General features: G+C 35.6%; 3 protein-coding genes and 1 long non-coding RNA gene across 11 annotated transcripts; 3 read left to right on the forward strand and 1 right to left on the reverse strand.

The window, feature by feature from the left end:
* Nucleotides 1-273: 273 nt before the first annotated feature.
* FAB1D (FORMS APLOID AND BINUCLEATE CELLS 1A) lies at nt 274-9,110 on the reverse strand. Of its 2 annotated transcripts, none has more exons than XM_086565807.1 (11): nt 8,947-9,110; nt 7,308-8,188; nt 7,037-7,181; nt 6,623-6,967; nt 4,975-5,910; nt 4,498-4,823; nt 3,885-4,011; nt 3,623-3,790; nt 1,316-3,022; nt 958-1,224; nt 274-855 (listed from the first exon to the last, which is right to left on the reverse strand). In XM_086565807.1, the coding sequence occupies exons 2-11, from the start codon at nt 8,174-8,176 to the stop codon at nt 529-531; spliced, it is 5,217 nt and encodes a 1,738-aa protein (XP_086421933.1). In that variant the 5' UTR covers nt 8,177-8,188; nt 8,947-9,110; the 3' UTR covers nt 274-528. The 2 variants fall into 2 exon arrangements, with proteins under 2 accessions (XP_086421933.1, XP_086421934.1); XM_086565808.1 differs by lacking the exon at nt 8,947-9,110 and adding an exon at nt 8,824-8,941.
* A 1,291-nt stretch (nt 9,111-10,401) lies between these two features.
* On the forward strand, nt 10,402-17,423 carry LOC147491005 (uncharacterized). Of its 7 annotated transcripts, XR_015199177.1 has the most exons (8): nt 10,402-10,585; nt 10,696-10,786; nt 11,660-11,758; nt 12,280-12,335; nt 14,065-14,402; nt 15,347-15,473; nt 15,929-15,988; nt 16,524-16,932. It is a non-coding gene; the product is annotated as an uncharacterized LOC147491005 (long non-coding RNA). The 7 variants fall into 7 exon arrangements; XR_015199180.1 differs by lacking the exons at nt 15,929-15,988; nt 16,524-16,932 and adding an exon at nt 17,288-17,423; XR_015199179.1 differs by lacking the exons at nt 15,929-15,988; nt 16,524-16,932 and adding an exon at nt 16,939-16,963.
* Nucleotides 17,424-23,424: 6,001 nt separating this feature from the next.
* Nucleotides 23,425-24,072, forward strand: LOC147491006 (uncharacterized). Its single transcript, XM_086567160.1, has one exon. It carries the CDS (start codon nt 23,425-23,427, stop codon nt 24,070-24,072), a length of 648 nt encoding a protein of 215 aa, XP_086423286.1.
* A 281-nt stretch (nt 24,073-24,353) lies between these two features.
* Nucleotides 24,354-25,013, forward strand: LOC147491007 (uncharacterized). Its single transcript, XM_086567161.1, has one exon. It carries the CDS (start codon nt 24,354-24,356, stop codon nt 25,011-25,013), a length of 660 nt encoding a protein of 219 aa, XP_086423287.1.
* The last annotated feature ends 1,205 nt before the right edge of the window (nt 25,014-26,218 follow it).

Raw genomic sequence — 26,218 nt, forward strand, 5'->3', positions numbered from 1 at the left:
AGGAACACTAAGACCAACAGAAAACATACTGAGAATGAGCGGGTGATCCACTTGCAGATAACTACAAACTTATATCTCTTATGAGATGTCAATCACATGAATCTTGAGGGCAAACAGTAAAGAAGTAACTTTATAAAGGGTGCCATGCTAAGAATTATTCAACCATCCACTTACGGTGTCATGAATCCTGCATTGACTAAAACCATGCATCAAGCACAACAAGAATATATGCAATCTTAAAAAATAGAAGTAACCCTGAGAGAGAGAGCACACTTTCTGTAAAATGGTACTTTTATTATCTCTGTTAGAAAAAAAATGATTTGCCATTACCTTTCCTCTTTACAATATCAAAGAATGAAAAACCAATGTACATTTGGACCTATAAAAATGTAACCAACCCCAATGTAAAAAATATTGGGTTGTGTTAACTGACGAGACATCTATCTACAGTCCTTGAGATATTGACAATACAATATGAAACACTAATGTGATAGGGTATACATTTGGTGGTAAGAATCAAGCACAACTTCAACTGTTTTCTGTCAGCTCATTTTTCAGTTGAAAAGAGTTGCTTCTGTCGCCACAACACTTGCAAGGTCCAGCAGATGTCTCTGGACACCAATGGCCAGGAACACTTATGAAGTGCAGAGACATGAACTTCCTGAATCTTTTCTTGTAGTCTACTGGGGAGACAACAGTAGGAGTTGCATGTCTAGGAACAATGGAGGCCTTTGCCAATGTCTCGAGCTGCTTCTCCCAAGTATACTGCCTCAGATAGTCAATAATACCACATACAAGTTCACGCTGCTGCATGTCTACTCCCACAAGTAAAGAGTAATCCATGACATTTATTGACTGCAGACATCAGCATAACAAAAGGAAAAAGGAAAGAAAAAATTAATAATTAAAAAATAATCCACTAAGATTTGGGGTGGGAAAAGAAAGACCACAACTCACAGTAAGGAAAGAAGTATCATTCCAGAGAGCTCGCTCCAAGGCATGCTTAGTTTTCCCACTAACATACAAAGGAGAGACATTCATGTCTTCAACAAAGTTCCCATCCAACAAAACCTCTCCAATGCCATTTGCATTAGATGTATATCTAGCATACTCGGAACCTTTCAGATCGTACAAGCGTGTTATATTTTTACCAAAGAGAAGATTTTCCATAACCATCAGTTCGTACTTCAGATCCTTTCCACTTTTAGGCTGCCTAATGGTTACCTGCATAAAAAGAAACGGGAGACGATAAACAAACACATTAGTAAAGGTTTACTCAGAATGTTGTCTTACATATGGATCAAAGGTAACCAACCTGATAGATGCCCAGTATTTTTGCAAGGCACGTCTGGCTTCCTGAGTTGAGGGACTGATTAGTATACTTGAAGTACTCGTGGGCAAACTTCACAAACGAATCATATTCTTTCTTCTGAATTTGCTTTATGACAAATCTGTCATCCAGTGTCTTCACAAAGAGAGATCCACTCTTCCCACCTTTAGCATCCCAGTTCTTGCAACGACTTAGAGAAGATATATAATCAAGTTCACATGGACAACAATGTCTTCGAAGATCATGGAACTGCTTCTCATACAAGCACATTACTGAATATTTTCCTTTCTGCGGAGATTTTTGAACACCTAGGTGAATCTCCGGATGAGGATCTTTCAGATGTACAACACTGGAAAAGGAGGTGTAAGACTCTTCGGATGAAACACTTTCCCCTGAATTAATTCCTTCTGAATCCAAAGAACCATTTGATGACCAATATGATGATGCCACAGAAATATCACAATCCAGAGAAGATACATTCTCCATTCCTCTTTTGAAGTTTCTTTTCTCTTTCCTTGCATCCTTCTCAAGTAAATCTTCAGTTGAAGTATCTCTCTCATGCAACCAAGCTAAAGCACATGCAATTATGCTTGTGAGTTCACCCTCATAGGCCAGCACAGATTTCTTTTCAGGACCAAGTGGGATGTGCAATCTAGAACCTTCCTCAGCGTTCAGTTGATAGGCCGAAGGCAGGAATCCTGGTGTATAACTACTTGTGAATTCAAACTTCTGTAGGTAACCTCTCTGGAGATCTATACTATAATCTTTACAGATTTCTGAAAAACGTTTCCACGCCCAGCCCTGTGAATCATCTGTTTTAGATACTAGTGACTTCTGTGAGATGGATGCACCTCTGTCCAGACCCTTGGAACTGCACGTAGATGATGCTTCACCAAACTCTGAATTATGAATACTCATATCAGTAACAGAATCATTGTGTTTCAGTTTCTCTTCAACTACGGGAATGTTTATATTTATCTGCAATGGCTCAGAAACAGGTAACTTCTCTTGACACTTCCTATCATGTGCAAGAAGACTAGGGAAGAGATGAGAGAGACTGGAAGGAGAGTCTTGACCAAGAGGAGTCTCAACCACGATTCCACGTGCAGCGGATGCAGTATTGTGAGTTGTGCTGTCAATGTTCAAACCACCCATGGTTGGCCTTCCATCAGCCTGGGAATCAGCAAAGCTATTCATTGCATTGTTCAGGTGCCCAGACTCTGGAACAAAAAGTTCATACTGGTGTTCTGAAGCTTGGAATCCTTTAAAAGAATGTTCACCTTTGCCAGCAGATATTCCATTCGACTTGATTTCAAGTTCTGCATCGGCATTGCCACAACGGTTTACAGGATAGTCGCAATCACTAAAAGATGAGGAAGCAATGTGCTTGCTGTGATCAACAATAATAGCATTTTTCCCATCAGAGACATCCTCTGAAGAATTTGCTTTTCCCTCAAATATCTGATCCTCAATCCCATCCTTCCGTTGCATCAATTTTACTTCTTGAAGTGTTGATTTTAAAGCCCAATTAGTATTAATGTTTCCGAAATCAGATGACAGAAGAAGTTGCAAACGCCAATCCCAAACATATGACTCGAGCAAAAGTTCCTGGATTAATCTATTCAAGATGAGAGGCTCATGTACAGCCTTCCCCAGATGCTCGTTCTTATTATTGATCTCCTGAAGTTTTGCCTATTTGTTAAAGACAAGGCAGAAAAATCATACTCTATGTCAGAATCTCAATGAATTAATTATGAAATTAAAGTACAACCATAACATGATTCAGAAACTCAAACTTTTAGATTTCAAATATAGCCAAAGTTTGTGACTATGCATCCTGTAAAGTGTGTCAAACTTTGGTGATTACTAGATTTTATTTGTCTTGGTGGAATATAAATGTGAATAAATAGAAAAGTCCTATCACACTTAGAAACTAACCTAGAACCAGAAGATCAGTCAATGGCCAATATAACCTTGGGTCAGGCATGTACATAAACCAAAATAGCGCCCTCGAGGACCTGCTTATCTGGTAAGGGCATTTACCCCCATTTAAAAAATGATGAAAAACAAACTAGCTACACTACGGTGTTGATATAGTTGCTTTTAGCATGTAAAGAATTCTCGTTTAAAAAGGCAGAGATCATAACTGATGCTAGTCTGCTACTGATTAAGTACAATACATTCAAATGGGAAATTGGGGAAGGAAGAATAAGTAATAGTATAAAGATCATTTTAATAGTCGAATGCGATAAACAGAAGGAAGGTGTTAAAAGAAACCATGACAACACTAACCTCAAATTCGAAACGTTCCTGATTCAGCATCTCCTCAACTTCAGAAAGTTTTTTCAACAAACTTGTAAGGTCCAAGGATAGCTTTGAATGTGAGCTGCAAAATTCAGATTTTCTATTCTGCAACAAATTAGCAACCTCGTTGAACAGTAGCATCCCCCTCTTCCAAACCTTTGAAACAAAAAATCACTTGCATATAAATTTGCAGTAAAGACACATAAACATTGGGAATCATTAAATGGACTGTTTTGAGCAAAAAACTTACAGTTTCTGCTTCTTTGTTGATCCAAAGTTGTCCATTCGGGTTGTTGAACTCCAAAACAGGTGGTGGCATACAAGCCGTATAGATATTGACTGATGAATATGTGAACATTGTAACCATAGCTCCCAATCTGTGATGAGCCAAAGACACCACGGATCAAAAGATAGTAAAAGACAAAATTCAACAAGTCCCAGATTGCCAATTAACTGATGTTACAATAAGACTTTATCACAATATGCTAAAACACGATTTTCGAGAAATCAAGTATTCTACAGATATGAGATTAGAAAATATAACTTTATTGCGAGTATAGCCACATAGGTGCAGATGTAAACACAAGTTACCTACAGGATGTCTGTGAACAAAATGTTTGGCTATTTAAAGATGGAACAATCGTACTAATTGCTGAAGTTCTCCACTTGTGGGAGAAAAAGATATTTGACATTTTCCTTCTCCTTTCTGATGATGAATATCTAAAAGATATTTGACATTTTCCTTCTCCTTTCTGATGATGAATATCTACTTCCTATGGTATTTAGTTCATGTTAAGGTCTGGAACAGTCTATCCCACCTTTCTACAAAGAAACTGAAAAACTTATGAGTTCAATGCCCATACCCATAGAAATGATGGTAGTCTCTTTGGAGTGAATGTCCACAGCTAGATTCGTTAGTATCAGAGTGGACTGAAAAGCCGAGCTCCAAGAACTTTCCAAATGATAGATCATGAGCAGCGCTGGACATTACCACTCTCCGTGTAGATCTCTGTTTCTGGTTCACGGGCACACACTTTGAGCATTGGGCCCACATCCAGAGCTTCCCTTCAGCTTCACCAGGCAGGGACGACTCGACTGAAAGCTGTTTGACTCGTATCATGAGCTTCCCACTTTGGTGCAAATAATTATAAACATGAGCTTGTAGTGGATCACCACAAACGGAGCACTCCTGTCACGATTTCGTGGGGAAAAAAACAGAAGGAAAAATAAATACATAAATCAATAATAATAATAAAAATAATAATAATAACTTACTGAAATGATTTTGAAAGCTAAGAAAATTGAAAAATAAAAAAAAAACACAGTTGAGCTATGCATACCTGATTAAGCAAGAGACCACGCAAGAGCTGCCCGAGGGACACATCAAAGTTCCTGTAGTACTTCACACGATAAAGATGCCTCTTCTTGCAAATAGTCCTTTTTAAGAGACTCCAACTAGATACTGAATACAAAATGCTTTGAGCATCTAGCATTGTGTAGATGTCATCCTTAAGTTTCATTTGGTCTTCTTCATTATTAACATTAGCTTTGCATAGTTCAATTGGGATTTCATTACAAGCTAATATGGATCCAAGTGATTTGGTATCGGGCGACACCACTAAATCAGCATTATCCTTTACTTCAATTTCAAAATAGGTAGATTCTTCAGAAGGTGTGTGAAGAGGCAATACAGGCATACTCTGGCCAGGCTCCCTTTCCTTGTAGTGAAAGTTTGAGGAGAAAGAATGATGAGAAGGAGAGAAAGATAAAGTAAAGCGGTCTCGAACTACTTTCTTAACAGATGCTGAGATAGCTGACAATACACTCCCTAGATGAACAGTTGGCACCGCTTCATCACGAGGACTTTCCAGTTGGTAGTCATCGACGTCATCAGACATATTACGATGAATATGTTTATTTTGACCAGTTTCTTTCTCATATGAAGTTATATTGTTACTAAATCCAGTAAAAGCAGAATTTTGCTCCATATCCATGTTGTAGTTGCACGAGGTTCCTTCAGAAATAGGTATATCCATAGTCAATGAGGAAGCAATTTCAGATAAGGAATCATTCACAGAATAAGCATTTTTACAGGTGTTTGGCAGATGTTCTTGAGAACATTCATCATCCACTGCAGAACAGATAGTTAAAAACATTGCTCTTTGATCTACACGGAAAGAAGCCTCCAAAATTAAATGATATGCCAGAACAACTGCAGAATGCACCACAGACTTGATCTTCTTTAGTGCATCACTATGAGCTCCCTTCAGCAAAATCTGCAGGACAAGAACCACATCAATAATCCCTTTTGAAGGCTGGCAGATATCATACAAAATCGTGAAATACAGGTGCCTTTATGGAAGCACAAGCATGGATTTGATAGAGATAGGGGTCCAAGCATGTTTTTCTTGATAGGTTGTTCCTGAAAGTGTTAGTGGAATTAGAAGTCGACAGAATAGGGTTTTTTTTTTTTTTATCTACTACAAAAAAAACGACAACAACAACAACAACAACAGAAGAAAGCTCTTAGAATTACAAAATTACTTTTATCTGCAGTGAACGCTGATTTTCACTCACCAGATTTAGTAATTTCAGTAAAACAACCAACTATCTACAAGCAACACATTGAAAAAAAAAATACCAAACAACAAGGTAAGAGAAGAAAAGAGTACGTAAAAACAAAAAGATCTTGTTTTACTGTTATACCAATGCGAAGGAAGTATGTATATCTTCATGTACAAACAAGTTATGTATGAGTTTATCTATTATAAAATGTATTGGACCTAGTACGCAACAGAAGATAATTGCAAGAGTGGGTTCTGTGGAGATAATGATGTTGCTTTATGAAAAGTATCTAAAATTCTTGTATCCCGATCCTAAGGTTGTCCTTCATAATTCAAAAGTTCACTACAAAAATTTATTTGCATCATTGAAATAAAAGAAACTGCAACACATGAAGTAATCCCAAAATGGATGGATTGGACTCACCGTACTGCCCAATGGTCTATGACATCCCTCAAGAAACATCAATGTCTTAACTGGCTTCCTCCCTCCTTCCCTTCCGATGCCATGTTCCTCTACAAACTTTTCAAAATATAATGACTCACATTGCTTCAACTTCTGGCTCATCAAACTGTCAGCTGAAGAGAAGATTTGTGAACCAGTGTAACGAGCGATTCTCTCTAACCGGTGAAGCTTCATATCAAAAGCTAGAGTTATTCCTTTTGCAAGAAATGATTCTTGGACATCTCGAGAAACAGTTTTCTCCACTAAAACCACATTTGGATGGCACATCTCTATCATCTCAACAATAGATTTAATATCATCCTTCTCCTGTTCAGAACGAAAAGATTAGCACCAGCCACAGATGAAGATTAGCAATAAAATGCTAGATAATGTTACCTTCTCCATTGAATCAAATGAAGACAACGCGCTTGTACCCTGTCCAAGAATTCCTTTGAGCAGCAGGAATTTCGGATTTTTGTGGTTGGTTAGCATGATCTTATGTGCAGCACTCTTTTTAAAAACCATTCCGTTGATCACTTTACTGCAAATATGAGTAAAATATTTGTAAATTATAAAGTGTGTTTAGGACTACTGTCATACAGTGACACCTTTATAACATCTATGGTAACTAGTAAGCATAGAAGAAACAGCTAATTCAATAGCACACCTTTCGCTTCTCAAACCAGTTGCAATACATTTCACCTTCACATGGCCATCTAGATCCACTATTTTCCCACCAACTGTATCAGGCTTGATAAGCAATGCAGCTTCCCAAGACAAAGAAGTGACTAGATCCAACCAATTCTCACCAGCCTCTTTAGGGATGCAAATACCCTCTGATTCTAAAAGTTCAGTTACAAGGCTCTTAAACTTTCCATTCATTACTGATGTCATTGCCTTCTGAAAATCCTCCTTAAATTTAGAGCTGCGTTTTTCACACAGTCTACCCAATGATGACGGTTTTCCCCATTTCGCAACATCACTACATTCATCGTCATCATCGTAGTTAACCACAGTGCCCTCTACATTATCCTCCATATCTTCAGGATCAGGAGGTAACCATATACTGGGATCTGTTTCAAAATCAAAAGTATCACAAAGGGGTTTTTCGTCATTCACAGGTTGAAACGAGTGGCTAGGGCCATCAGTACCACCCTCAGTCCCTTCTGCACAATCACCAGCTCCAAGGATTTTTACATCTCTTAATTGTCTATCGTCAATACTACATATATTCTGGTTATTCCTACTATCCTCAAGATCTTCCGCCATTCTTGTAGCAAATCCTTTCAGTGGACTAGCGAAGCTAGATTTAAGATACTTTTGGCCAGTATCTAGTGAATCTAACAAACTATCTGGACTGATCGTTGGAGTTACAACCGGAGACGGTCCATCTTGGATCAAACACTCTTGCTGTACAATCCTCTCTCCACAAAATTTACATAATGAAGCAGGATCTCTGGCATCCAATTCAGAAGGAATATCTTCCTCAATTCTATCCCCAGACTCTGTTGATTCCGCACCACAATAATGATACATTTTGTACAAGTTCTGCAAAATCAGTGAAAACCGGATGAGATCTACTATAGACTGTTGTAAATTCAATCTAAAGGAAAGCATCTGAAGGTACTAACAGTTCTCTATATCATAGTCTCCTCAGTCCTAGTTAACATCCTTTTATCAAATCCAAAAACTCTACAAGTGCAAAATCTCACTAAAACTAATCCTGCTTAATTCTAATTCAACACAGTTTCTTGGAAATATTGTTCCACATATCAATCATTTTACCAACCAAGATAGCCCAACATATAACATTTTAAACTGGAATGAAATAAGAGCATAACTAATTAAATGAACACCAAATCAACTACTTTAAACACCATGACTTCCATTAATACTATTAAACACTGAGATGGTTTCTTGCATGCAGTTAGGGGCATTATTGCAAAAACAGTGAAAACCCAAATCTCAAAACTAACCAAATGTACATATTCTAACCTCTCAAAAACTGAAATTTAGACCATTTATACAAGAAAAGAACCAATGCTCAAACCATAAACTAATAAAAGAAAAGCATCAAATGAATCATAACACCTACATCACAGTACACAAACAGCCCAACACATAACAAAGACTTGAAAAAAAACTACAACATCAGATTGGAATAAAAAGAGAGCATAACTTACTTGTAAAGAAAACCCAAACAAGAAGTAAGTAACATGAAAGCAGTATAACTTGCATTTATACTGATAAAGAACGGATTTTTAACAAAAAAATAACGTTAAAGAGAGTAAAGAGAGTAGACTTACTGAGATGGTTTTGTGTGTATAGTGTGTTGTTGTAAAGAATGGGAAAGGAAAACTAAAGAAGAATGAAAATAAATGAGGAAGGAGAGTTGGAGAAGAAAGCGTTTTTTTTCTTCTTTAAGTGGGGGCCAATGCATTCATTTTTAAAAAAATTACAGTATTTCGAGACGTGTACTGTTAATTTTGCATGGAAGTCTTTATGCCGTGTGTTTGTGCATCAGTGATTCAGTGCATGTACTCAAATTTACTCTGTTTTGTTTTATAAATACGTGTGTTATTGTGTTAATGATTGATGTTTGGTGTGTCGACTTTCTTTACGCACTTGGCACGGTGCCGTAATTGTTTTGAGGGATATTTTTTCCTAAGTGCGTCTCCACCGTAGATGGGTAACCGTCTTTGAGAATATGAGGATCTCGAGATTGTGACATTATAAAATGCATTATATGAACGAAGATGTCATTTCGAATACTCCTAGGGGTGGGAATTTGGCCATAACGACCCTAACCCGGCCCTGACCAACCCGACCCTAAGTCCTATAAAGCCCTCACAGAGTTTAGGGCCTACCGTCCTAATGCCTTCTAGAGGCGGTAGAGGCTAAGATTCTAAAACATAGGCCCGACCCTAATTCAGTCCTCATTAGCCCGACCCTAACCAAGCCCTAACCGGCCCTATTTCACACTTCTTTATATATATATAATAGCAGTCTCTTTTCCTGCTCTCTGAGGGTGTCCACGTAGGCTAATTTTAAGTACCCTTTTTACTCACGAGAAATCAGGATGGATTAAGAAAAAAGTGGAGAAAAAATTGGCCGAACCACTTAAAAAGTAAAGTGGAGAAAAAAACTGCGATAGATGTCTCCCACTTAAAATGGAAACCCCACCTCAAAAACCCACGACTGTTCCCAAAAAAAAAAGAAAAACCCACGACTAAAATTAAAAACAACTCTTGAGATTCTCTACCCAGACGAACCAAACTGTTAATCTGAGACGTGTGGAACCCTATGTTCCGTATCTTCCTCCCACAAATCGCCATAAATCAGGAAGAGGTACAGAAGCATTACTAAAAAAAAAGGGAGATATCTCCCACTTAGAATGGAAACCCACCTCAAAAACCCACGACTGTTCCAAAAAAAAAAAAAAAAACCCCACAACTAAAATTAAAAACAACTCTTGAGATTCTCCGATGAGTCGACCAATTCCTCTGCCCGGATGAACGCGAAACCGTTAATCCGAGACACAATGGATTTCGATTGTTGACCAATTCCTCTACCCGCACGAACGAAACCGTTAATCGAGAAAAAATATTGTTGTTTTTGTACATGTTGTTTGACCGACTATGTGGTTGTTTAGAATCTTGAGGGTGATATACTTTTTAATGACTACTATGTGCTTTGATGCGTGGGCGTTCTCTAACAAGGTTTCGCCCCGCCTCGGTTCATGCCCTATAAAATTTCAAGAAGAGAGATCCAAAAGATTGTATTTGATCCTCTTACTTCCTCTGCGTTTATGCCTATTTCAACTGTAGATGCTTTCGACACCAACCACAAAACATTTACTGGCTTAGTTATACATTTGAAACAGAAAACACAAACACTGAAAAGCCTTCTTTCAGAGTTTTCGAAGCCGTTTTCAACCGTTTGCAGGCAACGTCTCCCACCCCGATTTTCTCTTTCTTCTTTCATCTCTATATCTCTAACTATTTATATATGGTCGTCGTTAATTTCATTCTTATTCAGGTTTTCTTTTTGTTTAGGGTTCTTTTACTTCTTAATCCATAAAGATAATGAAGTCACAAGAGATGCTCGAATTCGAGTCATTGGGTTTGAACGAACGAAATTTTGACGGTAAGAACAGCAAGCAAGTACTTCGTCCCTCTCTTTCTTTATAAAGTTCAAAATTTTCATAACAATTGTGTGTTTATTTCTGAAATTTGGTGCATTAGGGCTTTAAAGTGGTGTCTGTGAGCGCCCTAATTCACCCTGTTAATTGATTTCTTAGTTTAAGTTTTAAAAAGTGGCACTTCGTCAATTTGCCTTTTGGGTTGTTGTTAGTGCTTATTTAGTAGATCTGAGAAGTGGGATCTTGCATTTTGTGGAATTAGAGTCCTTTGTTACAGAATAATAACTACTACCCTTGAAAACCATCAAGCATTTAGTTGACAGTAAGACAGAAGTACTGAATTTATCATTGATAGTGGTCCTGATGATGTAGTTTAATATCTCACTTCTAATTTATAATATGATTATGTAGAAAGTTTTACACCACTCTTTCTCAAAGTCTGTATGCCGGTTTTTATTCCTAATGATTTGTTCTCATTCGTTTCAGTCTAATTTCAAGTAGGAAAGGTTAAGTAACTGAGGATTTCTACCTTTTAATAGCAAGTGTTTTTTTATCCAATTAAATTGTTGGAAAAAAATATTATGCTTAAAGAAATGGGTACTGTACAAAATTGTGAGAAGGTGAGTAAGATTTTAACAAATTGTAAATATGGAATATGGGATAATGATTACATAATGGTATAACTTATTTAATGTAGCTACAATATTAAATTGTACACGTAAAAGGCCATTATACTTATATGATCTTTTGTAATAATTAATCGATTTAAAGCCTTGCTTATTTTTTTATTTTATTTTTTATTTTTTTTCCCCATTTGGATTGGTTATGATAAGGTGACATTGATTTTAAAAAGGGGATTGGTGATCGCTCCGATGCAGGTTATTCAGCAGGAGAACCACTACTTATCTGACTGAGAACGTGGCCATGTATATATATGGTCAAATACAAAAATTTGACTGCAGAAGAAGAATATGAAGGCAACAAATTTCTTTTTAGTCAGCTTTTTTTTGTTGGATAAGAATATGTTAGGAAAGTGATCATTCTCTTACAATGGTTATAAACTTAATTAGTTTGTTTCATAATATATAAAAAGTCGAGCTTCATTTCTGGAACAATATTCATAGCAGCCCGGTCACTACGTTCCATTAAACTCTCTCTCGTTTTTCGCTTTTCGATTAATTGTTCTTAACTTTGTTAAAACTGTTCTAGAGCCTAGGGGTTCACACACACTTTATATCAACACATCTATATCTATTATTGCACAATATGAATGGGTGTCTTTAAAGATGACCCAATCCACAGTACGAATTGGTAAGTATTTGTAAATAAGGTTTTATATTGTACTTAAGCAATCAATAGTATATTAAACCCGTCAAAATGACCTTATCCACATGAGCTCGAACTGAAAATATAGACACTAGAATAGGTTACTTGGAAAAGCTCCAAGATAACAATGTCTAAACTTTAATGGTATTTTTGTTACTGTCATTGCTTACAGGAATAAGTTATGAAAAGATAGTATGTTGTAAATACCAACTGTAAGGATCTTGAAAGGTTAGTTTTTTACTTAAACCATGTAACTAAATGCCATGTTAGGCCAGAATAAATAACTTATGTAACCAAAGATGCACAATTTAATCCTTCTCTCTATTGGTTTTTAGTGTAAATTTGTAACCTGAAATTATTTATGTTTGTAGTTATAACATAGATCAGGCACAATGAAATCACATGCATATCACATATGTATCATATGCAAATTTAAGGAATTTTCATTCTGGGGTATGTATTTCATATACTACTTACACATTAAATATCGTTAGCCTTATAATTATGCTTGGTTTTTCAGATTTAGTATAGGAAAAAGATTCTAATGAATTTACTTTGTCTGATCTCTTTTGTGACCTGAATTTCAGTTTGTGAAAATCGGAATTATCATGTTTGTGATGTGTTTTTTAAGGAAAAGGAAGTGTACTCATGATTTTTGTTCGGATTATAGATATAGGTTATCGGTTGTTTAGTGTAATCCTTTATTGAGTGCATTAGTGAAGAAGAATGAGATTGAGAATGTAGAAGGTGTGTATAAAGAGATGATTAGGAGGCGAGTTGAGCTGGATTTGTTTAGTTTTAATACTATGATTAATGGTTATTGTAAGGTTGGGAAGTTGAATAAGGCTAGGGATTTAGTTGAAGATATGAAGGTCTGGGGGGTTTTTCTGAATGTTGTTACTTATAATACTCTTATTGATGGATATTGTAAGATGGGAAAAGTTGGGAAAATGTATAAGGCGGATGCGTTGCTTAAAGAAATGGTGTCGAGTAATATTGTTGCTAATGAGGTTACTTTTAATATTCTCATTGACGGGTATTGTAAAGACGAGAATGTTGGTGCTGCTATGAAGTTGTTTGAGGAGTTGAAGAATCGGAAGAATTCTAGGCCTAACATCTCTCCTCATCACATCCTTCTCAATTAAGTCAATTCTTATTTGCTTATACATGTATTGCATGACAGGGTCATGTTTCCCAAGTTTCCTGTTTTGTGGGTGTGGCGCCACTTGAGTGGATTTCGAGTTAGGTCATATAAATCAGGTATTTTGTTCTCCTGCTTATGTCATTTTCCAAGTTTTTGTTTTGTGTATGTGGTCAAACTAAATGTGCATGGTCTTTTCCTCTGAGAATGTGTTGAGGTGGGTGCCTATAGATAGCTATATCGGTCGGACTGGCCTTCAAATATGAACGTTATGTTTTATGGTGTTTATTATGAATCCACGATGCTTGGTCCAGACGAGTCATTCATTAATCCAATGATGACTGACTATTTTGATTTCACGAGAAGAACACGTTTAGCTACAAACCAGTGTAGATGATTTTCGTAGCTTCAGAATGACATCTATGCATGATGACCACTGTATCTATTATCTTTTACTGTTTTATCTAAATGGGAGTATCAATTGTGTTGCATATTTCTTGATTGGTTTGCAATATTAGTCAGCAATAGGCATCTATGCTTAGTATACTGACGTTGTTATACTCGATATCCTATATTCATTTCCAACGATTCTACAAAGAAATTGAGTGGGAATAATGGAATATAAAAGAAATCCAATGCAAACTACAAATACATTTCCTACTCTTTCAAAAGATACCGAGTCTTTTAGAAATAGTTTCTATAATTATTCAAAGCTGGTTTTTTATCCTATTGAACATTGTTGTTACTAGAAAAAAGGTTAGTCATCGTCTCTATTTGTAGAATTTGTATGTTTTGCTTCAATTGGAATTTTTGTAGATGCAGAACTCAAGGTTTGGAATTTGGAAAGTTGCATGCATGAATTTTCAGTATAACGAGATGGAAGTCGTATGATCAAGATAGAATTTGAAATTTCTTCCTTTGTAACCAGGTATAGCAAGACTACAAGAATGGATAGTAATGTATATGTGAAAAGAAGCATATGGCTGTAACCAGATTGGTTTTTCATTACCACGTACCAGAGTCATACTTATATGACAATGAAATTTCGACAATCCACCAGAGTCGATCAATGACAAGTTGTATCACTGCACACCATCTCTCAGGTGTTATTTGCAGATCAAAGTATTTAATAATTGTCTAAAATGGTGGATATGGTATGCCCTCTCTATCCTATAATGCTCACAAATAGGTATGAACATAAATTCATTAATTTTTTTTTTTTTTTAATCTATGATTTCACATTGTGAAATGATCACGTAAATCTGTATGATTGTATTGAGGTCACTGCACACAATTTTTGTTCTTCACTTGAAATTCTATGAATTGATTTCTAATTAAAAATGTTTTATATATTCATTTATTTGTTTTTGTTTATATCCAATGTAATTGGTGATAACTAAACTGACATTCAATTTTCTAAGCCATTGCGGCTATTAGAATTGAGATATAGGAAAATTGAGGATACAATGAATATAGACTTTTCAACTGGGACCATAAATGAATGTAAATAATGCCTTTACACTTTTGAAAATATCTCTCTTTGGTTGTGTTACGTATTGTTATATATATTGGAAAAGAAAATGGTCAGGGGCATAGGATATGGGTCACTTCCTTCCTAATGGTAGTTTTGTAGCATACTTATTTATTGATCTTAGGTAGTATACAATTAGGTAAGAATCAAGATCATAATCTGGTATATATATCTTAAGCGACACTAGGATGGTCAAGACATGGTTGGAAGCTATTTACTTTATATAGAATTGTTGTGATCAGATATGCATCTTTGTAAAATTTAGTTTAGGTGCATCTCAACAGTTTAGATTGGCATCCATGCTCTAGCAATTCAGTTGGTATAACTTTTCTTTTCTTTGTTTGCAATTCCTTTTTTCTAATTTATTTTAAATTTTCATTATTTCTTTTCAAGCATTGGATATAGGTTCACATGAGCCACAATATTAACTATTAAGTATAGTGTTAACAATAAATCATTGATTAAACCTAGCAATTATGTGTGTTAAATTCCAGTTTTTGTGTAAGTGAGTGCATTTCTTTTTAATCTTAATTTCATTTTAATTTATTCTTGCATTTGCTTCTCTAGATTTCACACTTGCACCTTCAGACATGGAAGTTGCATCTTTGGATTAAGATGACGAGTGACCACAGTATGAGGCCAATTAATGATTGAACCAATGAGTTCAACGTGGAATTTCATGGGGCAAAAGAAAGTACGTTGTTTATGATTCCTCCTTCCTACTGCTTATGCTTTATATTCTTTTGTTTTTTTTTTCTAGACGAGCCATAAGATTATCAAAGTTGTTTATAAGAGAATCCTAGCTGAGAATATGTTAATATTGTTTCAAGTGTTAATAACTCCTTGGTTATTCACGTTTGACGACTAGCACATGTATATGGATCAGTCAATAAAAGGAGTGATATCTCTAGAATCCATTGGTAGAATACGGATTAAATTTCACCCGGAAATTCTATGTAAGAGATTGTTTGCAACCTTCTGCAACAATCTCTTAGATTATGGGTTTTGCATACTCAAATTGTTTGCACACCATGGTTACCATGTATTCTATTGGCAAATGTTTGAATAGACATTCTAGGTGTTGTCGAATCATGAATGTCGTAAACATATATGCATGTCTAATGTTGACGTTGTGGATTTATGATGTAGTTGTTCAAAGGATTGGAGAGTCCCCAATCTTATTCCAGACACCATGGAAGTTTATTGAAGGTAAATTTCCTCAAAATAATTTGAGTTAGTTTTTGTGTAATCTAAAATGCCTAGATGAACTTACAATTTTTTGTTATCATTTTTCCTGTAATAATGGAAGCGATAGAAACCATTCCTGCCCTTTGTATAGAAAATGCAATGACTTTTGGTGTATATTGCTTTTAGTGGGACGTTATTTGTCATCTTAGTTTATACAAGTAGAAGTTGGTTGTGTGAAGTTGCTTTTTAGATAAAGGAACCTATAAGAGCAACCTAGAAGGTTGGAACCTTTTGAAGTCCTTAGCGTGTTCCCAATTTAGCTAATGCTTGAGTGTTCTAGAGAGTTGAATTATGAGGATTTTGTTACTTGACTATTGTTAATCTCCTCTCTTATCAGATTTGTAATCCCTCATCATTTTAAAGACGATAATCTAATTTTGTTGATTTGGTATTTAGGTTTTAGTAGCGTTAAAGCTTTTTGCCTCTTTTGGTATTTTAAATTGGTGTACAGTTATTGGGATTCGTAACTTCCAAAGTATATGAATCTGGTATGCAGGTACGCGTGATTGAACATTCGATTGAGAAACAAAATGGATGGATGAATGCACATTTTTTTTTCATCTTTTTTTGGAGTTTTTTTTTAAGTTTGGTATATGTATATTGAATGGATTTTTACTGATACTTTTAACCCTATGGTTTAGCAGTCATATATGTTTGGTTACAAAAAAGAATACCAAAAAAGAAAAGAGAAAAACGCATGTCTTTTGTATACTCTTATTTTCTTTTTTTCGAAGTGGGTATGCAAGAGACGAATACATGTATCATTCCACCAGCGACAGTGATCAAAGAAAAAGTAAAAAACTATATTAACAAGTATTTGCAATACAATTTACATGATAAGTCTGACTATTATATCTGCAATAGAGGTTAATAGTCTCAATTCGTTACTGATTTGTTTCTTAAAAAATGAGGGAGTGCATATCGATTCACATTGGCGGCCGGGTATTCAGTCGAAATGCATCTTTGGAACTTTCTTGCCTCGAGCACGGCATCCAGGTACTAATCAATCATTCAGATCTGAAACATGTTTTATTGTTTTCTCATTCTCGATTAAGAGTTTGTTAGATCTAGAGTTAATATGTGTGTAGAATATGTTAGATCTAGGCTTATTATTCTACGCTGAATGTAACAGATCGTATTTTTTTATCTGAAATTTGATTGGTTTATTTTAGTAGATCTAAATGCATGTTACGTTGAAAAATGATTGGTTAAGAGTATGGACCGTTATGTTATGTTAAGAATTGTGTATTCATTTGTCAGCCTGATGGCCAAATGCCAAGTGACAAAACTGTTGGCGGAGGAGATGATGCATTCAACACCTTTTTCAGTGAATTCAAACATGGGGCCAACATGAGCTCATGGGTTTGCTTTACCATTTGTCACGACCGGTCATGACAACTTCAAGAATCAAGGTAAGCAACTAATTAAGCATTGAAACAAGACCATGTATAGGGAATTATGGTTCTTCCATAAGCAATACTAGAAACAGTGGAGCGCTAACTATCTTTAGAGACAGTGACAATCAAATACTTTGTGTCTTGACACAAGGTTTAGGCATTGCCAGCAACTGTGAAGCTGAGTATTTGGCAATCGTATTAGTAAAATGTGTTGTGTAGAGCAACTGGAAGAATTTATGGATTGAGTGTGACTCTCTTGCATTGTACTTAGACTAAATGGAGATAAGCCCCTATGGAGTTAACAAGCTGGAGATTGACTCACATCGACAGATGATGTAGAGTCCTTTTAGGTTATATTTCAGATTATGTTGATTAGCGAGAATGTAGGTTGTGGGGTTAAGTGAGAATGCAAGACGATTGGATGCAAAACATATCATGGTTATTAATGCATATATTGTCAAGGAAGAGATGGTAGACGATTCATTGAATAAACTGTTAATTATGTAAGTCATGCCATCATCTTCCTAAATGTTTTATGTTTCATTTTTGTAATAACATTACTGGTCATATTCTATGGTTAAGACTTGGTTTATAAATCAACGTACGATTTTTATTCAGCTACCATATTACACTACCAGTTTGCAATTGATTCATGTTATGATAGATAATATACATTTATCTCTATTTTCGTTGAGATAATAGCTGTCATGTAATCACCCTCTGGAGCATTTTTTTCTTTGATTTTGTTTACTCCCTTATTGGTTCCAACAGCTGAAATATAATTTTTGCATTTAATTTTCATGGAAAGTTGTGGATATAGTCGCCTCTGCCCCAAGTCAGACAACAGCAGCCAGAGTTGTTGTAGATTGTGTTGTGCGAGCATGTAGAATCAAGTTTCCTACGTCGAAAAGTGACGACTGTGTTGTTATATGTCTCTTTCTAGATGAGGTTTTTCCATCCAGTCAAGTTCAGGAGGTTGATTTGGATGAGAGGCTTGAGAAGACAAACCCAACATTATCAGTTGCAAAGGACAATGACACAACAAATGCGAAAGTGCAGGGTTCAAATTTGAGCAGTGGTTGGGTTCAAGATCCTATATACTTCAACACGTGAACACCGCCCGAAGCTCGATGAAATTTGTTCTGTTTTCGATTCGATGAATGAAAAGCTTCCTGCGAGGAGCCAACTTCAAGGAGCATTGCTGAGTGCATTTCAAGTACATAAGAAAGGTGTTACCAGTGTGAATAGTCTGCCAAACATTCCCAGATTTCCGTCCAGCGATAAAAGTGTTGCTAATTGGAATAAGTGGTTCAGAATTGACCCTGATCCTATGCTCTCCTCACAAGCAAAGTTAGATCAATGACAGTTGAAGTTCATTCTTCCCCAAGAAAGTGCATGATAGCATTGAAGTGGCAAATGAACATTTTAATTTAAAGCTTCCCTGTATATGATGGGGTGTGATCTGCCAATGGTTGCATGCGTCTTTGAAACTTCATATGGTCTTTACCAAATTTTTGTCAGTTAGTAGTGATTGTTTATGGCCGAAGGTATACAAATCATGTACTCATGTTGTCTTCCATTGTAAGTGTGGAATAATCAGGACTCATTTGGTAGTTCCACTTATAGGAGGACAACCTCCCTTCATTTTATTATTTTATTTTTTCCTTCTGCGTGATTTTTTGTTAATCGAATTGACAATATTCTATAGTCTCTTATAAGTCTTTTATTTCTAGATGCAATAGCTCTTTTGCCATTCGGCAGGTGGTGTAATTTGGCAATACGTGTTCTTCTCTCTAAAACCAAAAAAAAAAAAAAAAAATCATATAACAGCACCGTCCAAGTATGAGAACACAACATTAATGAATAGTAGAAAAATAAACAACCACTCAAGGATACCTGCAAATAAACCCAGCGCAAATGCTTTAGAAATCAATCAAGAGATGAAAAACCTATAAATTTACTCACCAACAACCTATAAATTTTAGCATTGGATTTATTTTCCGTGACAGATGAAAAACTTTACTTTACACATTACATGTACATCAGTAAGCTTATCATGAACTTGGCAACAAACTAACGATAGAAAATTAGGAAATTATAAAAATCGAGAGCGAGTTCAAGGGATATTGGGAAAAATAAAAGTACCTTTAAGAGAGACTAAATTTACTTCTTCGCTAAAGTCAACTGAAGAAAGATACTCGAGAGATAGATTAACCCATTTGCTTTCTTATAAAAATGAGAGTGAGAATACACGTATAGAAATTAGAGATACAAGTGGTGAAAGTGAGACCATGTGTTAAGGATGCTAATGGGCTAAGAATTAAGCCAACATTTATCATAAAACCCATTAAAAAAAGAAAAATTAAAAAGACAACCCAAAATTTGGATATCTTAATACACTATAAGGCCCATTGATACAAAAAAAAACCTTTAAGTCTAACAAATTATTAGCACTAGGAACTTTGATCAATTAATTTACTTTCTGAGTTTCAATATAGTTTGGAAGTAAGATTTTTGATACATAATAAAAAAAAAATTAAAAAAGTAATATAAAAACGATCCTCGTTCGTTGAACGGGCTAAAAAACTAGTTCACTATAAATACACATATCATAATTGTCCAACTCTTTGTTAAATATTTTCAATTAAAATAACATTGTCCTTTGTAATTTATCACTTACACCCAAGGGTACTTCCAATAACTTGTCTTATATAACAAAAACTTGTCAACTTAATGTGTGAAGAACAATGAGCACTAGCCTAATAAAAATAAGACTCTATTCCTTTGATCATCAAGTCAAAGTCCATAACTTATTATTCTCAATTTCTTTTCTCACTTATTTCTTATAAATTATATTTTTATTCACATCCAAGCCAAGTCTAAAACTAAAGATTTCCTTCCACACCATTAAAGCAAAATCTGAGCGGACATTTGTAACATAGAAACCAAAAACAACCTTTGTCGGAAAAAATGACATTTGTAATCTCAAACCTTTCTCCATCACTTGTTCAAAAGCCAATATTTTCATTTCCATATACAAAGCTTGAATCACTTTTAAATTAGAAGAAAGGTAATATTATATTTGTTTGAATCTATTATAGAAATAATTTATGATATTACAAATAGTTTAACAACTTCCATGACCCTTAACCAAAACTATTATGTTTCTTCTTTATATCTATTATTTCTTCTTTTAAAATGATAATATAATTATTTATCTATGTATTTCAATTTAAAATATAATTTTAGTGAGGTTTGAGTACAAGGAAGAACAAATTCTGAACTCTCGATGTACTTCAGTTCATTAGATTGTGGATGTGCATTTTAAATTTTTGGACTTATACATGATTATTACTAGATTGGTTGGACTTTGAGTTTGTAGATTATTGTACATTTTTGTAATATAAATGAGTTTTAAAACTGATGTAGTAAAATATATATATATATGCCCGGCCCTAAAGCCTTTAAAGAGGGCTTAGGGTAGGGTAAGGGCTTGAGGTTTAGACTTGTGACCCGGCCCGACCCGACCCTATGCTGACTTTAGGGCCAGGCTGACCCGGCCCTAATATTTGAAGGGCTTTAAATGTTTAGGGCCGGGCTAGCCCGACCCGGCCCATTGCCCACCCCTACTCCTAGAGGGATGGTACGTACATTTTTCAAAAATATCAACATTTATTTTGGATAGAAGGTTTGTATATACTTGTTATTACGAAATATATCATAATCTCTTCAAAATAATTGAGTGAGTCCTCTCTGCCTCGGACCTAACTTTATCTGAGATATTTACCCTTATTTAAATGTTTATTTTTATCTCATAGGATTAATAAGACATCACACCAAGTGTTTATGACTTAGCTATAATCTACGAAGGTAAGTGTTTTGATGGGTGGTAATGACTGTTTTTCGTGAGTAAAAACAGAGGAATAACCAACAGAGGACTAACGGGGCTATACTGATTTCCTTTTAAAAAAAAAGTATATATAGTAAACTAAAAAAAAACGAGAAGCTAAGTTGACTTACCGATACAAAAGAGCAAAGGAGACAGACGAGGATAGTGAAAAAAAACACAAACAAACACAGACTTTTCACTTTTTCGGGCTTCAAAACCCTGGGTTGTTTCGTCCCTCTCTCTCATTAAGGTGATTGAGTCATTGAGGCATTGAGCTCGCAGCACGCCGGCACCAACCTTCTTACTTGTTGGGGATTATATCAATACCAATCGATTCCCCACTACACAGATAACTTATATTTGAACACAATTCAACTCCGGACAAAATCTAAATATCAACTACAACCTATACTAACATGCCCAACTCGCTAAACAACTATTAACAACAGATAATAATGTAAAGCAGTAAAAGCAAACCACAACACAAAGATTTACCGTGGTTCGGCCAATGATGCCTACTTCCACAAGAGCCAGTTCTTTATAAAGTGGGAAGGAAGATTACAATCTCTCCTTTCAGTCTCTCACCTTACTAGATCACTCTTATCTCTTTACAGGATTGTATCTCTGTAAAGATTATCTCTCAATCTTGATAGCTTTCAAGATTGGGTTTCTCTCTTTGTTTTAGTCTGGATTCCAATCCTTCTGACTTGGTTAGGTTAGGTTTTCCAAAACCTTGATTTTGGTTTTTATCTCCAAAAACCAAATTTCGCGGTTACTGTAGCGAGGCCCACGAACTTAGACTTGAAGCTGGTCGCTTCGCTTGCAGAGCGCTGGTCGGCGCCTAACGCATCTTGAGTCTTGAGCGGGTCGCCCAACGGCGAGTAGGCGGCTCCGAATCGAAGCCGAATTTGCTCCGTTTCTCTCCAGCTCTGTTTCTCTCCTCATGTGAGGGATAACTCCAACATTACCTTCGCGCACCAACCTTCTTATTGTCGAATTGCAGAATTGTTGAATTACGCGCAACAACTCCACACTGTTGATCACTTGATTCATTGATTGTCAAATTGCATAATTGATGAAAGTGCTTAAAGGTTAGTTCAATTATGAGTTTTATTATTAGTAGTGATTAAATTTATATTATTATGACTTTGTTGAATAGAAAAAAAATTGATTTGTAGGGTTGTGGATAACTTTACAATATCATAACACTACTACTGTCTACTACACGTCTACACCATTACACCAAGCATCTAGTTATTTATACTTGTATGATTTCGTGTTTGTTTATTACATTATAACTCAAACTCGAAAAATAAATTGAAAAAAACAAATGATTTTATGTGAGTCAATCCTTTTTCTTTGAAGTGTATGTATTAATGTATAAAACCAATTTATTAATAATGATCTACTATCTTAGGTTACCATGTCGCAACACCAAACGCCAAAGAAAACAAAAACTCTATTATTGTTTTTTAAGCGTAAAGTTGCTACCTCGGAAAGTGATGAAACTTTTATGCCTAATCTTAATACTTCAAAAGTTGGTGGCAATGAGCAACGTCCTTCCAAAGTCCAAAGGGTTGTGATAGAAGAAAGTGAACCTTCTCTTCAAGTCCAACCGGTCGTGATCAACGAAGTTAAGCATTCTCCTCAAGTCCAAAGTGTTGTGCTTCAAGAAGTTGATGTGACTTCTTCATTTGAATAAGATCCGGGTTTACGTGTTCCAATTTACGAATACCCGGTTAATCAACAATAAGTGGTTAGAATATATTATCTCTCCAAGGGACCTACACAACATCGTCTACAGGAAAAAGAATATCCAATCACTAAGTTTGGAAAGCAAGGTCGTTGGTTCAAGTATAATTGGTTCTCACAATTTCCTTGGTTATAGTACTCAATAAATAAGGATAAAGCTTATTGTTTTTCTTGTTTTATTTTTGAAACAAATCCGCCGAAGCGTCGAATTTTCTATTTAAAATTTTACAAACTGGAAGAAGGTTAATGATGGAAAGAAGTGTGCTTTCTTGCAACATGAAGGAGGTCCATGTTCACCACATAGGTCGGCCACCTTGTCTTGTGAGAATTTTATGAATTCTTCTCGACACATTGATAATATGTTTACAACACAATGTCAAGAAGAGCTTGCTAATAATCGTTTGCTAGTCAAAGCTATTGTTCAATGTATTCAATTGTTTGCGCTACGAGGGATTTCTTTTAGAGGTCATGACGAGTCAACCGAATCAAAGAATAGTGGGAATTTCAAGGAAGTGTTGAAGTTTGCGACGATGTTGAATGAAAAAGTTGCTGAATTAATAGGTGGGGCTTGGAGAAATGCCAAATATACCTCACCTAAAATTAAAAATGAACTTTTGAATATATATGCTGAAAAAATGAGAAAGAAGATTCGTGAAGAAGTTGGTGATGCAAAATTTTGTATCCTTGTCGATGAAGCACAAGATAGTTTAGACAAAGAACAAATGGCGATTGTCATAAGATTTGTTGATAGTGGTGATTTTGTTAGAGAGCGGTTTTTGGGCATTGTCGGCGTGAAAAACACTTGTGCATTGACTTTGAAAGAAGATATATCCAATGTTCTTGCTCGTCACAATTTGCTTGTTACAAATCTGAGAGGTCAGGGGTATGATGGTGCTAGCAATATGCGTACATGGTCAAATGGAAGAGATTGCAAACATTGTTTCTTAAGGAGTGTCCATATGCATACTATGTGCATTGTTTTGCACATCGTCTACAACTTGCCTTAGTTGGGGCTTTTAAAGATGTGTCGGATGTTTGGTTATTTTTCTCAAAGTTGACTTCTATAGTTAATCTTCATGTTTCACAAAAGCGTAAAGCTAAGTTACAGGAGGCTCGACAAATTGAGATTGATAAGTTGGTAGCTAGTGGTGAAATCATTAGTGGAAGAGAACCTAATCAAGTGTCCACCTTGCAACGAGCTGGAAATACTCGATGAGGTTCTCATTTTGAATCGGTTAGTAGCTTAATAGAGTTGTTTGATGCAACTTGTACAGTTCTTGAAAGTGTCATGGAGAATGAGTCAAGTAACTCTATGCGTGGGGAAGCTAAAAGTGTTTTAATTGCAATGAGAAACTTTGAATTTGTCTTTCTCTTGCATTTATTGCACAAGATAATAGGAATCACTAATTTATTGTGTCAAGCTTTGCAAGTAAAGTCTCAAAACATTTTAAATGCTATCAGTTTAGTCTCGAGTACAAAAACACTTTTTCAAGAACTAAGAGAATCAAATTGGGACACTTTTCTTAGAGATGTGATTTCATTTTGCGAAAGATATGACATTGCTATGCTTGATATGGGTGCTCGTTACATGGCCGGTACAGGTCGTTCTTGTCAGCAGAGAGATTACATTACAGTTGAGGATCATTACCACTTCGATATTTTTAATGTTGTAATAGATTACCAGTTACTGAAGTTAAAGAATAGATTCCCCGATGAAGCAATGGAGCTTCTTTCTCTTAGCTCAGATTTAGATCCAAGTGATGCTTTTAAGTCTTTCGATATTGATGATATTTGCAAACTCGCCAATTGTTTTTATTGTGAAGACTTTACTAAGCAGGAGATATATATTTTGAAAAGCCAACTGCAACATTACAAGATTGATGTGGTTAATCATGCTTTTTTTTCAGAAAATGTCTACAATCTCCGAGTTATGTCAAGGATTAGTTAAAACAAAAAAGTCAAAACACTATTTTTTTTATTGATAGATTGATTTGTCTTATCTTGACACTTTCTGTTTCCACGGCAACTAAAGAACGAGCATTTTCAGCTATGAAAATTATCAAAACACGGCTTCGTAACAAAATGGGGGATGTGTTTCTTGCCGATTGTATGACTGTCTATATTGAACGAGAGTTTGCTGAAGAAGTCGATTTGGATGGGATAGTAAATAAATTTATTAATAAGTCACTGACCAACCTTTTTTTCTGTGTTTAGATGGTGTATGGATGATGTAGATAGATGATGATCGTTGAACAAAAGAGAAGCGTATCAAAACCTAATTATCCCTCACTAAGTAAAGGATGAGTAGGTATCGTTCCACTTTTAAGTGTATGTTATGTGAAGAAACGAGGACTTTGGAAAGGGGGTTTGAGGGATTAAAAACTAATATTGTAGAGATTGTAGATTCTAATGTTAAACTAAGCTAAACTAACTAAACTATTGAGAATTTATAAGAGAGAGAATTCAAGAGATTAGAATCCACCAATACTTTTAATCTATGACCTTCATGGTTGTTCTTACAAGTAGACTACAATTAGGCAATCGAGCGAGTGCCGATGCCTCTTAGAATCTAAAACATCGTTAACAATTAACTCTACTTAAGGTTGTTCCTATGTTTATGCTATTAATATCTTCTTTCCTTTTATGTAAGCTCGGGGCAACCATTCAATGTATTACCAAGAGCAACATCAAGGAGTACTTCCTAACAGGGCAGACCATTCAATGAATCACCACTTAAAGGCAAACACAAAGAATACTTCCCCTAGGCGCCCACTCCCTCGAAGCTACCCTTCTAAAGGCAACATAAAGAATACTTCCCTAACTCTAAAAGAATTACACTACTAGAAGAAAAGTAAAGAACACTAGCATGATATTAATATTGCAAAACATAAACCCTATTCTATACTTCCATCCCCCGGTGTGGGCAATGGAACTAATAACTACAAACATAAAGAACTAACCCGATTGAAGAACACCATGAACCGAAGAATCATTAAACCTTAAGCATCGGGCTTTATCTTCTCCCTTTAAGGAGAAGATTAGCCTTCCATAAAGAAGGAAGAACACGAAGAACGAGAAGAAGAAGAGTTGAAGAACATAAGACTAGAAAGAATAATTTATTAAGACTCGGCTAGTTAAAACCGATCTTTTATT

This window comes from Coptis chinensis, chromosome 6 (genome assembly GCF_015680905.1).
Source record: "Coptis chinensis isolate HL-2020 chromosome 6, ASM1568090v1, whole genome shotgun sequence".
NCBI lineage: Eukaryota > Viridiplantae > Streptophyta > Magnoliopsida > Ranunculales > Ranunculaceae > Coptis > Coptis chinensis.